At 41.9% G+C, this 15,072-nt stretch overlaps 1 protein-coding gene across 1 annotated transcript; it reads right to left on the bottom strand.

The window, feature by feature from the left end:
- Positions 1-1,857: 1,857 nt before the first annotated feature.
- LOC124874619 (probable phosphatase phospho1) lies at positions 1,858-11,817 on the bottom strand. The gene is made up of 2 exons (XM_047376048.1): positions 11,661-11,817; positions 1,858-4,986 (listed from the first exon to the last, which is right to left on the bottom strand). Exon 2 carries the CDS (start codon positions 4,968-4,970, stop codon positions 4,194-4,196), a length of 777 nt encoding a protein of 258 aa, XP_047232004.1. The 5' UTR covers positions 4,971-4,986; positions 11,661-11,817; the 3' UTR covers positions 1,858-4,193.
- Positions 11,818-15,072: the final 3,255 nt, after the last annotated feature.

Raw genomic sequence — 15,072 nt, 5'->3', positions numbered from 1 at the left:
CTAATAAACTACTTTGAATATTGTGGTAATAACATCAAGTCACTGTAGGCACTGAAACCTCTTGACTGAAAAAGTAGAAGTCAAGATAATCCAGCTGCTTGTAATCTGTGCAACAGATGTCCAAAAACCATAATATAGGATTGTATTGAAGATTTCTTTTGGCACATCTACATCTGCCCTCATTTATTTAGAATAATATGTACAGACTCTGGAAGTCTAATTTTGCATGCTTTACCACAGTGTTGTTTGGTAGTCAAAGAGCGTGACGGTCAAACTGACTTGCCTGCAATTTATATTTGCTGTTTATTTTTCAAAACAAAACAAAATTTAAACAAATAAATGTAGCCCCTAAAGAGTGGGTCAACTGTGAATGGGCAACAGCAGGCATGGCTTTTCATTCATTTAAGTTATAGACAATGTTTTTGGATTAAACAGAAATCAGGGCCTTTTATTTTTTAGTAAGGACACAATGTTTAATTCTGTAGCACACTATAAGTCGACAGTGTTGCAGGTACATAAATGCAACAAAACAGACAAAACAATTCTTAAAAACTTAAGTTATTAAAATGTCGGACCTTTAGTTTTTCATATTTTTTATGCATTGAATAAATAATAATATTGTTTATTTCTAACAAGGACTCTCCTCAAACGTTGATTCGTTTTTAGTTGGTGCCATTTCCATTTAGGTCATCTGTTTTTTATCTAGATCTACTCCACCTCTATTAACTTTGACCTCAAGCCAACTTCAGATGATCTCCGTGCTAACAAACCGGTTTAGATGACCCCTCTTACTTACAAAATGTCATCTACTTAGACAAGATTACATCATCTGAGTGTCCTTCATGCACACTGTCCTTCCCCTTGATGTCTGCAACTTCATTTAATTTAATCAAGACAGTCTCAGTGTAAACATGGCTTAAAACCAGTTGTTTAACTAGATGCACTCACTGGATTGTTTTCTTTTGGCAATTCTTCACAAAAACAGCTTTTTAATCTACTTCCTCTTTTGAGATGACTATAAACTTATTCCTTGATAATCTTTAAAAGAGCCAGAATATTGTAGTTACTACACTGGCCATTTTTGAAATTAATGTCTGTTTAAATTAATTAAATGAATCAGCTGATCAATTAAGGATTAAAAACTGTGCAAATGAGAACTGCCCACTGCACCATCTTTTCATTCAGTACATAAGTGATCCATATTTAACTCTGTGATCATCTGACTCGACACAAATTGAATTAAAAGTGAATTTTGCACATTTAAATTATGTTTGGATTTGGTCAAACAGCCCGGCTCGTGAAAATAAATAACAAAAAGAAGAGAAGTCCCAATCAAGCTTTTTTTGCTTGTTTGTTTTTACTTAAATCAACTTAACAAATTAAGAAAAATTAAAGTATCGGATCTGAGTACCAGGAAATCAGCTGTGCAGGGTATGAAGTCGTCACAGATCAGTGTCATATCCAGCTTGTCCTTAGCATTTGTCACCAGCTGAAAACAATGTTTGAACTTTTTAAAATGTAAATGTGAACAAAGTTTTCTTCCTTCCTTTCCTTTTATGCTCAGAAAAACTTTCAAGAAAATGTTTTAGTAAAAGCTGTATTATTGGAATATGTAATATTGGAATCCTGAACACTACAGCAAAAGATTGTCAAAAATCCCAAAAATTCATAAAGAATGATCAAGAAAATTACAATTTCTAATATGTTTGTTTGTAACATTAACCACCGTTGCAGGTGCTAAAAAGCCAAAAGTAAGTCAATTTTAAACCATGGTGAGCCTAAACAATTTCTCAAAGACTTAAACCATTTTGCAGTTTGTTTCATCTCGGTTACAAAGGACACAGAAAAAACACAGCGTCTGGTAATGAATGGCTTTATATTCCTGTTACAATGATCCATTTAAACATTGTGTTAATGTTCTTGATCAAACACACAAAATCCACAGTGTACAGCAAACTACACAATATGAAAAGGAAAGCACATCATCAGAGCGCAATAAAAACAACACATTTTTTTATTTAGTGGTTGTTAACGGGACCCACTGAAAACACGGCTGATCTGGACTCGATATGCTTCCCTGAAAGTGTCAGGTGTCAAGTTTTCCTCTGTTAAAGATTATTTCTTTGCACTTTAAGTATATAACACTTAATTATTGCACAAAAGCTACAGGTAGCAGATAAATTACTTTAAGTTGGTAAATTCTTAGGAATTAGCATCACTCGAAGGTAGACTTAGATCTTCAAAAGATCTGATCCAAAAGAATTTAAGGATTATTCTGCAGCTGAAGTTGATTAAACCTCTACCTTTTTAGTCACAAAAACCTTTGACAGAAACCAGATCTTTGCCTACACTGTACAAGCAGACCATTTTATCTGTCTGACATGATATTGGACTAAACGTTTCCTATTTTAGGTCGGGATTATCAAAATTGGGTATTTTTGCTAAATGCCAGAATATTGAGAGACTTTTGAGAATTGTACTTACTTTCTTCAAAGTCAGATGTTTATGTACATTTTCTGAATATTTTGCAGCCCACAACATGATGGTGCCACCCACGTACTTCCTCCTTTTTTCTCCTATAAGGAGATTTTGGAAAGTTCTAATTGACCTAAAAGAGAAAATATTTGGTCTGCTTTGAAATCAGTGGAAAAAAAAAGCTGTTTTTTTAATACACTGCATGTAAACATCTGATTTTAACTGTATCATTATTATCTTTGCTTCTTTTCATTCTGTTCTCCCTGAGAAACTAACCACGTTAAAGGACTTTTCTAATACTCTTAAAGTATTACGTTGTTTTTTAAGGCTACAAACCAATCGGCCGTAACATTATGACTACAGATCAGCAAAATATAAATCAATAAACTCATCTCTTTATATGATAACACTGAGCACGGATATCTGGATGTAGTCCAGGCATTTTGCTGAATGTTACTTTGATCCTTGCCGCCTGCCTTAACCTTTCTGAGGAGTATTCACGCTGCTATAGCAGCAGCCGGACAGAGCTAGCAACATACAACTGCCTAAAGCTTACAAAAGACTAATGAGCTGTGATGTGATTGCATCTACAGAAATCAGTACCAATCAGCAGAGACCCTTTCCCATAATCCACAGGGCCCAAAGGATCTACTGCTAATGCCTTGACTGTTAGACAACCAGAGAACCCTGTGGGTCCTTTGTCCATGTTCCACAGACACCTTTTATTGGTCATAATATTTTGGCTGATCAGTTATATTTTATTAGTTCACTTTAATAGATTTTTCCAATTAATCAGCACATAAATATTGCAATCTATAGTGATCAACACATCTGCCTTACTTGAATGGCATGTTTGCTAATCTTTCCCATTTTGGAAAGTGGCTAAGATAGATATACTGAAGTTAAAGGTTGGGTTTTTCTAAAAAGGTTCAGTGTTGGTACCGTGGAGGAACTTATTTTAAGGATTTTTAACACATTCCTTCTAGGATACCAATGAATGTCAAGGCAGCTTAATATAATACTTTTAAATACACTGAAATATCCAAATGTTGTATTTTGCCTCACAATTAAATGTCATTGTTGGGTGAAAGGTTAAGAGCAGAGAGGGAGCGGATGGTTTCGGCGCTCATTGTATTGCATGCTGGTGTAGATTACTGCTGTAAAATCAATCCTCAGATTAGGTATCAGGTAATGCGCCTGAGTATCTGCAATCTTATCCTTGTTCTGTGCTGTCCGTGTCCCTGCCTGGCAGGTGTGTCCTTCGACCCTCACCTCACCTGACCCGTGTATCCATCGTCAAGCCTTCAATAAGGCGCTGAACTGGGAAAGTTTGTTAAAACTCTGTACAGATGCAAAAGCTGTCTAAAACAATTTCCAGGTAAAACTACCTTCATGTTTCAGGGGATATTTTGTTAAATGAGGCGATTTACATTCTGTCCAGAAGCCCACTCGGTTTCCCTTTAGTTTACATTTTTTTAAGTATTTTGAAAAGAAAGAAATGATAAAAAGTACATGTTTTCCTTATTGGTTATGTGAATTTTAACTTCCTGTGTATTTTCCATGCTGCATACACTGACTATGTTCTAAATTTGCTAAAAATTTCCCTCAACAGTCTATAGTCGTATTAGGTTAGGTTGAATAAATTGTTTGCTCTTCTTTATAAATTGCACCAATGGGGTTCCTTTCCCCCCGTTTCCCAATATTAAAAAACCCCAAACTCATCTCTCCTTCACCATTTTTTCCAGACAGTCCACTATATCATCCCCGGTGACCCAGGGGACCATATTTGCCTTGAACTTGGCTGACTGGGACTGCTGCATCTCCAGCAGCAGTCTGTGCATGGGGTAGTCCCTCCTGGCAAAGACAGTGTCCTGGGATCCCAGGGCCTGAGTGGGGCAAACGTCGTTGGACCCGTCCCCGACATAAAACACCCTCTGAAAACCAACGCCTCGCTCCTGTTCCCGGGCTGCCAAATACTCTCGAAGGATTGCCTGCTTGCACATGTTTTCGGGGCAACGCGGGCAGGAGTGCGAGTGGAAAGGACGGAGCACCAGGCCACCCCTGGCGTCAAAGTAAGAGGGGTTTGTGAAGATGCTCCTGAAAAGGTGGCGCACCCCGGTGTGCTCCAGCCATGTTTCAATAAAATACGTGTTGGCATCAGAGACCACCACCAGCTCAAAGTCGTGCTGATGGCTCTGCAGATAATGGAAGAGGTCCAGAAGCCCGGGGTTGGGCGGAATCTTCTCCACTGCTGACTGAATGGATTCCTTGGTCACACCCTGATCTGCCATGTAGGCCAAGATCTTTGCTGAGAACTCGTGGTATTGCCCCTCCCGGTAGCTGTTTATGAGCCAGGCGGGGAGCTGCTGATCCGGCAGGAGATGTACTGCGGCATCATCGCTGTTCTCACTGATGATTGTCTCATCGAAGTCAAACAACATCAAAAAGCGCTGGTCCTGTGGCGCTGTGTGGTTTGGGTTTGACAGAGATGCCATCTTTGGTATTCCTTGCCTGAAAAACAAAGATATTTTTGTTTAGTTCTATGTCTTTACTAATGACACAAAACCCTGTCTTTTACAACACAGTTTGCAAAACAAAGGGACACAAATACCAGTAGTTTGAGTCACACTGTAATCCCAGGAGAAAATAACACCTAAATACTTTTAAAGAAGCAACAAACTGCAGGGGATGACATGTTTTCTATGGGGTAGTTATAGATATAAACAGGATGTCCATCACAATTAGTGGAAGGGAACTGTCTGTAAGTAGTTTAAATACACTGTACATCTGCATTACATTCAAATTACTGCAGCAGACTCTGATTGTTGTCTTTTCATTCAGAGATTCCTGCTTTCCTTCCAGGATCTTTGTTTAGTCTTGTTGTGAAACTTCCACACCCCTAGTTACAGAAATGATATATCTACAGAAAAACAAGCCCCCATTTATTTTTGGTAGGCTGGCCACTCCTGGGAAGGTTCACCACTAAGGCTAAAACAATTAATCAGATTAATCATGATTATTGAAATAATCGTCAACTATTTTAGTAACTGAATAATCATTAACTGGAGTATACAGACTCTGTAACATGCCATTTGCTGAAAGAACAACCCACTCAGAGCAGTAATTAGGTCAAAATTGTACAGAAAATATTTACATTTTGTATTTCAGATGTAAAACCCTCTTTCTCTGTAAATATACTCCATACAGAACTCCTCAAGTGGCATAGTTTGAGCTTAACCTGGTTCAAATTCCGTAAAAAAATCTCCCATTAGGCCCCTTTTGCCAATTATTAATCTATTAATGGAAAATATAGTCGACAGATTAATTGATTAGCAAAGTAACTGCTAGTTGCAGCCCTATTCACCACTTTTACATTTTCTATCCATTTGTAGATAACAGTTCTCACTGTGGTTCTCTGGAGTCCCAGAGACTTAGAAATAGCCCTACAACCCTTTCCAGACTGCAGAGAATAAATAAGTATTGAATAAATAACAAAAACAGAGCTTTTTCCTCATCTGTTCTTGAATTTCTTTAAATCGGGGCATGATCTGTTGCTTTTTGAGATCCATTCACCTACTTCATTCTAAATTACAACACTGAATAACAGCTGTAAGTACAACACACCTTTGTGTAAATGAGGTCATGGTAATGCATTTTATTGCACATACATGACTGCAGGCCAGAACTCTTATCAGATATTGAAAAGCACCTGCTCTTTATAGCGTGTGTATCTTATCAAACATCAATGAATTACAATGTCATGTTGCTATGTGAAAAACCATTAAACTTAATGTCTGTGACGTGAAGATGAGTTCACCCCCTGTATGTGGCACTATGCCCTTATTAGCTAGCAAAGACTGGAAACGACTGGATGATATATTAGTGCAGTATAAATGGGGACAAACAATCACCAGTAATAAAGTAAAATCAATAAATTAAAAAAACACTTTTCTAACTACCCCTCCTTGAACCGTCACCTTAACGTGGTGGAGGGGTTTGAGTGCTCAAATGATCCTAGAGGCTATGTTGTCTGGGGCCTAAATGCCCCTGGTAGGGTCTCCCATGGCACACAGGTTCTAGGTGATGGGTCAGACAAAGAATGGTTCAAGAACCCCTCATGAAGAACACAATATCGAGGCACGTGACGTCGCCCGGTACGGCGGAGCCGGGGTCCCACCCTGGAGCCAGGCCTGGGGTCGGGACTCATCGGAGAGCGCCTGGTGGCCGGGTTGCTCCTCGCGGGACCCGGCCGGGCCAAGCCCGAACGAGAGACGCGAGGCCATCCTCCAGTGGGCCCACCACCTGCAGGGGGAACCGTGAGGGACCGGTGCAAAGAGGATTGGGTGGCGGACGAAGGTGGAGACCTCAACGGCCCGATCCCCGGATGCTTAGGCTGGCTCTAGGGACGTGGAATGTCACCTCGCTGGGGGGGAAGGAGTCTGAGCTTGTGCGGGAGGTCGAGAGATATCGACTAGAAATAGTCGGGCTCGCCTCCACGCACAGCGTGGGCTCTGGAACCCATCTCCTTGAGAGGGGTTGGACTCTCTTCTACTCTGGAGTGGCCCACGGGGAGAGGCGGCGGGCTGGTGTGGGTTTGCTTGTTGCCCCCCAGGTCAGCCGTCTCGTGTTGGGGTTTACCCCAGTGGATGAGAGGGTTGTATCCCTGCGCCTTCGGGTTGGGGAGAGGTCTCTGACTATCATTTCAGCCTAGGGCCGAGTGGTAGTGCAGAGTACCCTGCCTTCTTGGCGTCCCTGTCGGGGGTGCTGGATAGTGCCCCCTCCCGGGGACTCCATTATTCTGCTGGGGGACTTCAACGCCCACGTGGGGAACGACAGTGACACCTGGAGAGGCGTGATCGGGAGGAATGGCCTCCCCGATCTGAATCCGAGTGGTGTTTTGTTATTGGACTTCTGTGCTAGTCACGGATTGTCCATAACGAACACCATGTTCAAACATAAGGGTGTCCATCAGTGCACTTGGCACCAGGACACCCTAGGCAGGAGGTCGATGATCGACTTTGTTGTCGTATCATCAGACCTTCGGCCGCATGTTTTGGACACTGGTGTGAAGAGAGGGGCTGAGCTGTCCACTGATCATCACCTGGTGGTGAGTTGGATCCGCTGGAGGAGGAGAAAGCCGGACAGACTCGGCAGGCCCAAGCGCATAGTGAGGGTCTGCTGGGAACGCCTGGCGGAGCCCTCGGCCAGGGATGTATTCAACTCCCACCTCCGGGAGAGCTTCGACCAGATCCCGGGGGATGTTGGAGACATAGAGTCCAGAGTGGACCATGTTCTCCTGCATCTATTGTCGAATGCTGCTGCCCATAGCTGCCGCCGTAAGGTCTGCGGTGCCTGTCGTGGCGGCAATCCCAGAACCCGGTGGTGGACACCGGCAGTAAGGGATGCTGTTAAGCTGAAGAAGGAGTCCTATCGGCTGTGGTTGGCTTGTGGGACTCCTGAGGCGGCTGACGGGTACCGTGAGGCCAAGCGTGCTGCGGCCCGGGCTGTGGCAGAGGCAAAAACTCGGGTCTGGGAAGAGTTCGGTGAGGCCATGGAGAAGGACTACCGGTTGGCCTCGAAGCGATTCTGGCAAACCGTCCGACGTCTCAGGAGGGGGAAGCAGTGCTCTGCCAACACTGTTTATAGTGGGGGCGGGAGACTGCTGACCTCAACTGAGGACATTATCGGGCGGTGGAAGGAGTACTTCGAGGATCTCCTCAATCCTGCCATCACGCATTCCGTGGTGGAAACAGAGGCTGGGGACTCGGGGTTGGACTCTTTCATCACCCAGGCTGAAGTCACCGAGGTGGTTAAAAAGCTCCGCGGTGGCAAGGCTTCGGGGGTGGATGAGATCCGCCCTGAGTACCTCAAGTCTCTGGATGTTGTAGGGCTGTCATGGTTGACACGCCTCTTCAACATTGCGTGGCGGTCGGGGACAGTGCCTCTGGACTGGCAGACTGGGGTGGTGGTCCCCCTTTATAAGAAGGGGGACCGGAGGGTGTGTTCCAACTACAGGGGGATCACACTCCTCAGCCTCCCTGGTAAGGCCTACGCCAGGGTATTGGAGAGGAGAGTCCGACCGATAGTCGAACCTCGGCTTCAGGAGGAAGCAGTGTGGTTTTCGTCCCAGGCCGTGGAACACTGGACCAGCTCTATACCCTCTACAGGGTGCTCGAGGGTTCATGGGAGTTTGCCCAACCGGTTCACATGTGTTTTGTGGACCTGGAGAAGGCATTCGACTGTGTCCCTCGTGATGCCCTGTGGGGGGTGCTCCAGGAGTATGGAATCGGGGGCCCTTTATTAGGGGCCATCCGGTCCCTGTACGAGCGGAGCAGGAGTTTGGTCCGCATTGCCGGCACTAAGTCGGACCTGTTCCCAGTGCATGTTGGACTCCGGCAGGGCTTCCCTTTGTCGCCGGTCCTGTTCATAACTTTTATGGACAGGATTTCTAGACGCAGCCAAGGGCCGGAGGGGGTCTGGTTTGGGGACCAGTGGATTTCGTCTCTTCTTTTTGCGGATGACGTGGTCCTGCTGGCCCCCTCTAGCCAAGACCTACAGCATGCGCTGTGGCGGTTCGCAGCCGAGTGTGAAGCGCCTGGGATGAGGATCAGCTCCTCCAAGTCCGAGGCCATGGTACTCGACCGGAAAAGGGTGGCTTGTCCTCTTCAGGTTGGAGGGGAGTTCCTGCCTCAAGTGGAGGAGTTTAAGTATCTCGGGGTCTTGTTCACGAGTGAGGGAAGAATGGAGCGGGAGATCGACAGACGGATCGGTGCAGCTGCCACAGTAATGGGGGCGCTGTGCCGGTCCATTGTGGTGAAGAGAGAGCTGAGCCGAAAAGCAAAGCTCTCAATTTACTGGTCGGTCTACGTTCCTACCCTCACCTATGGCCATGAACTTTGGGTCATGACCGAAAGAACGAGATCACGGATACAAGCGGCTGAAATGAGCTTCCTCCGTAGGGTGGCCGGGCACTCCCTTAGAGATAGGGTGAGGAGCTCGGCCATCCGGGAGGGGCTCGGAGTAGAGCCGCTGCTCCTCCACATCGAGAGGAGCCAGTTGAGGTGGCTCGGGCATCTATACCGGATGCCTCCTGGACGCCTTCCTCGGGAGGTGTTCCAGGCACGTCCCACCGGGAGGAGGCCCAGGGGACGGCCCAGGACACGCTGGAGGGACTATGTCTCTCGGCTGGCCTGGGAACGCCTTGGGCTCCCCCTGGAGGAACTGGAGGAGGTGTCTGGAGAGAGGGACGTCTGGGTGTCTCTGCTGAGTCTGCTGCACCCGCGACCCGGTCCTGGATAAGCGGAAGACGACGGACGAACGAACGAACTTTTCTAACTACTTATTACAGCTAGCTGTGCACCATATAGCGCACTGGATAGAGTCAGGGTTCCTTAAGATCTATAGTTTTCCAGAATCATATTTCCAGAGTCCTTCAGGTCATTTTTAAAATATGAACTAGGACGGTTCATCATGAGTTTATGACAGGCATGTCTACATTGAGCCTTTAAATATGGAACCTGTTAAGACAATAGACAGGAAGGAAGGAAGGAAAGGATACAAGGAAAAAAAGAAAGGGAAAGAAAGATCCAAGGCAGAAAGAAGAGACACAAGCAAGTAAGGCAGCGAAGGAAGAATAGAACAAATAAATAAAGGACAGAAATAAGGAGGTATAAAAGGACACAAAAGAGGAAAGACAAGAAAAGAAGGAAGGAAAGGGAGGCTACAAGGTTAGAAATGAGGTAGAACATGAATAGGAATTAAAGCGCAAAGAAAGGAGAGAACGAAGGTGAGGAAAGGAAGAAGGACATGGGAGGGATGGACAGAGGGAAGGATGAAGGAAAAAAGGCTAGCATGACCCAAACAGGTTGTTCGACCTCAAATGATTCTGCAAAAAAGAGTGAGCCATACTTCTTCCAAAAGTAAAATACTCATTACCAGTTATCAGAAACTCTTGATGTCAGTTAGTTGTTTAGCGACAATTACTTTTTTACCCCACTTCCTGTTGTCATACAGGTACTATTCAAGTGCTTAATTGTAAAAAACTAGCAGTAATAGGGCTTGTAGCAAATGAAACGGACCTTTCCCAAACAAATTGTTATCATAGTTAACTGAACATTTATTGATTTCCTTTCACTTCATGGATATGCCTATTACAAAACATCCTCATAAATGTATTGAAGTTTGAGGTTTAAATGAGACAACATGTGAAGAAGGTCAAGGGATGTGAATACTTTTGCAAGGCACTAGAAGTACTTCTTTATATTATTCTAGAGTGAAAAAAATGTAGAATATAAAAAGTTAAGCATACAGTCAAAAAATTACAATTATATTAGATAAATGCAAACTAAAAACATTTCCTTTCAAACGCCTCATGGATACCTACTGTGAATGATTTCCGAGTGTCTGTCAGTCTGATGAACACTATTTATTTGAAAAAGGACCAATGTTTTAGTTCAAAACACCACTAGAAGTATCAAACCAGGTATTTTACTTTAATTTCATGCATTTAAACTAATCAGTGACCCATTTTGGCTTGTGCAGTAAATCTTTTTCATCATGCAGGAGAAAATCCCTTTAGGATAGTAATGTTACATCAGTGGATTGAATAACAAGCCCGCTAGATCTTCTCACTGTGGGGGTCAAGGTTCAACTTTTTCCTATGATTTGCTCCAATACCTGGCTTGCACCTAAAATCAAATGATTAAATGACTACCTGATAAGTGAGACAAAAACTGATGAGAAGCCTGGACTTCAGACCATGTTGGAGATTAGCATTTTTGGAAAGCCACGTGCTGCAAAAGCGAAAACTAGTTTTTCATTAGTACTTTAACGCTCCAATTATAGCATTGATTAGGTTATCACATAGGGGCAGTGAGCTCTGCACCAAATGTTTAAAGTTAAACAAGGGTGCATGCAGCTCATCTGCTCAGTTTAATTACATCAGATCTGCTCGCCAACCTGAATGCGATATAAGCTGCAACATGTGCCAGGCTGCAGCTGCATTACTAACTACACTAAGCCAGCTAAATTTATACCCTGTCCGCTGATCCTGTATGACAGGTTGAAAGTCAGCTGCGCTGCTCTCTGCCAGAAATCATATAACTCCTGGTACAGTAGAAAGTGACACACAATTAAATAACAGTATCTCCTTATAAATCCCAGGAATAGGACAAAAGCAGGCCTACCGGTGAAGGGGGTGGTGGTCTCCGAAGCGGGGGACTGTAGGTTTAGCAGCCGGGCTCCCCCAACCGCATCCGGTGACGCGGCGATGTTTTTTTTTAAAGGAGTCCCCGCAGCAGAGAGGATTTACCTATTTAAAGCCGCCGGTGGCAAGGAAGACAGCGTGAACGCAACTTCCGGGGAGGGGAGTATTTTCAAAATAAAAGCCGGAGTGTGGTTGTTTTTTTTTGTTTTTTTTTTCCAGAAGGTAGCTCCTTTTCTGGCAATATACGTGAATTAATTGTCATAAATTGAATTGCTGGAAACAGCCATCAAAGAGAAAATATTACAAATCTATGGGAAACGTGTATATTTTATTCTGTTGAATAATTTGATTTTTAATTTGTAGTATTGTTTAGCCGGTGCTGCTTTTAGTCTGTTTAAATTTATACGTTTCAGATTCCTTCACAGGGTACACCATGTACAGACGGGAGTTATTGCAAATATTACAAAAATACATATTTCTACTGTCGGAAAACGGCACACCATGATATTTTCTAGGTTTGATAACCTGACGTTAGAAAGAGCAAAAAAAAAAAAAAAAAGATAATTTGACTGTATTATATATTTACACAAATATATAAATCTATACATCTCATAATCTATTTGATTTTATTTAAACAGTAAAGCAACAAATATTCCAACTGAAAAAAATGAACATATTAAATAATATATTAATTACTATTATAATGTCTATACCATATTACTTTAAATAATTTTTTATTATTATTACTTTGATAAAAACAAGCAACAATTTTGGATAAACAGCTGCTAAATTTTCTAGTTTTTACAATAATAATAATAATAATAATAATAATACATTTTATTTAAAGGCGTCTTTAAGGGCACAAAGGTCACCTTACAAAAGTTAAACCAATAAAAGTTTTAGAAAAAACTGATAACAAAATAACAAAATAATAAGACCATGTTGCTAATCATGGTAAAAATACCTGTTTGATCAGATGAGTTTTCAGGTGTGATTTGAAAAGAAAGAGAGTGGCAGTGTTTCTGATGTCAGGAAAGAAGGTATTCCAGAGAAAGTAATCTTTCTTATTGCACACATTATGCCATTTTTGTAACAATGGAAGTACAAAACATTGATAGTAGCTGATTATTTATTCGGGCGGTAGTTTTAAAACAGCGTTATCTTCATCAAAGTGATTGGCGGTGCTTCTTTAGTTTCTGAAGCAGTAAAATGTCTGGAATTATCTCCAAACGACCAAATGTGTCTTTTATGTTAGCGATGGACTTTCAGTCAGCTCACCAGGCAGCAAAATGTGTGTGTTGGGGGGGAGGTATTGGAACTGTAGGAAGTGTATAAATGTTGCAGGTTTGAAACTTTTTAAAACTTTGCCAAACACCAGGAACCGACCCATATATAATTTAGAATTACTTTGAGGCTCTAGGAAACAATCAGAACAGTTTCTGGATTCCACAATGACGCCCTTAAGCTCTTAAACCACATGTATTTGTATGTATGGATTTTGTCATTTTGTTAACCAATTAGTTTGCTGTTGAGCCGTTAAAAACATAAATATAGAAAATATCAACATTTTGCCATTTCAGGTCTAAAAGACTTCTCAACTGTTACTTTCCCTTGTTGTGCAAATGTCCCTATAAAAAAAAAAACTAAAGACCTTTCTGCTGACCTGAGACATCAGTCATTACAAGTGTGAACTTGTTCATCTGCCACAGCTGAGTGTTAAACAAGGACTATGTGAAGAATCAGCCGTACAAAAGGCTGGAGAAGCTCTCACTGACCTGAGAACAAGATAAACAACCAGAGTCACATTCTTGTGTTATACCACGAACAGATAAGGCTAAAAAAATCACAGCCACTCTGCATTTCTTATGAGGTAGCCTTGAAGGACTTATTCCATGCTTTATTGTATGTCTTGAGGATGATGTTAATTCTTGTTTTGATTTTATTTATAGGTTTTTAGGGGAATCTATAAAGAAATATATATCATGGTATTAGAAATTGCCAAAGTAGAAAGGTTGTTATAATTTGAAGGCTGACACCTTTGTTGGACCCAGCAGCATTCAAGGCATATGAGCAGTGTTGAATTTTATTTGTGCATAAAACCAAAGTACAGCCATGGTTACTGGTTTTAACAGTGAGAGATATGGTCGTTTTTTTTTTTGCTTCATCGAGTTTTACATGTCGGTAAGGTGTTCTGAATAAAAACATTTCATATGTTTCAAAACATGTTATTACCACATATATAGCTGAACTATGTAAAAAAGGACACATAACCATTTTTTCTCAATGTATTACATTAAATCAGACTAAAGTTTCCCAGTTTTAGATCCGTTAGAATTGACAAAACTATTTCCTAAATGTTGATTGAAAAAAATACATAGATACTGCACTGAAATAAAATTGTGCAGAATATTTTCCTGCCAGCAACCATTAAAAAAATCAATGTTAATGTGGAAATATTGAAAATTACAAGTCCTGTTATAAGTTTTACCCCAAAATAAACCAGAGGCAGTGTTCAGAATAATCTATAACATGTTTTGAAAACACTAAAACTTTTCCTCAGAGGTCATAATTGCTGTTTTGAGTTTTTCATTGTCAGATCCAAAACAGTCATTGGTAACCAAGATGCTTGTCAGTATACTCCCAAATTACTCAACAGTGACCATGAGAAGGGCCTTGCAAGATTTCAGTCTGCACAGGAAGCTGAATCAGAGATGAGTAAACTGAAGATACCAACATTTCCAGGAGCCAGAATCAGGAAGACCGTATGGGTCTGCTTTTTCTGCACAACAAACAAATGACAAGTAAACCAAAAAAAAAAAACCACATCCTTTTATAATTATAATAGACTCATAAAATATATATAATCACTTTTCTAAATCAACATATCATTCTATTTGGAAAAACAGTGATCCAAAGGAAAAAATCATTTGTGCCACATTTAAATCAGCCCTCCTTTTTGTTTGCATACGAGGACCCCTGCTGGTGGCATGAAGGTAACGGATGTCTATAGGTATGGAGGACCGATCCTGACAAAATTAAAAATAAAAGCGGAAATATATATATTTTGTTTTTCCTTTTCCTTACACATGCGTTTTCATCAAGAAATGTATATATTTTGTTTTTCCTTTTCCTTACACATGCCTTTGTTCTTTTGACATTCCTCGTCTCTCTTTTTCCTTTACCGTATGCATTTCTCCTTCATTATGCAAATGAGGAGGGCTGCCTTCTTCTTTCCAGCTCCTCTACTATTGGTCAATAAACAGGAAGGAGGAGGATCCATGTGCAGGCCGAGGGTGTGTCCCAATTCAGGGGCTGGATCCTTCCAAGTCCGTACTTGTGGGCTGATTATGTCACAGCGCCGGGCGGAAAGTCTGTCAAATGCTGCCGACAAA

This window comes from Girardinichthys multiradiatus, chromosome 10 (genome assembly GCF_021462225.1).
Source record: "Girardinichthys multiradiatus isolate DD_20200921_A chromosome 10, DD_fGirMul_XY1, whole genome shotgun sequence".
Lineage (NCBI taxonomy): Eukaryota > Metazoa > Chordata > Actinopteri > Cyprinodontiformes > Goodeidae > Girardinichthys > Girardinichthys multiradiatus.
Note: the sequence above shows the minus strand (reverse complement) of the source record. Positions and strands in the feature narration are given on the sequence as shown.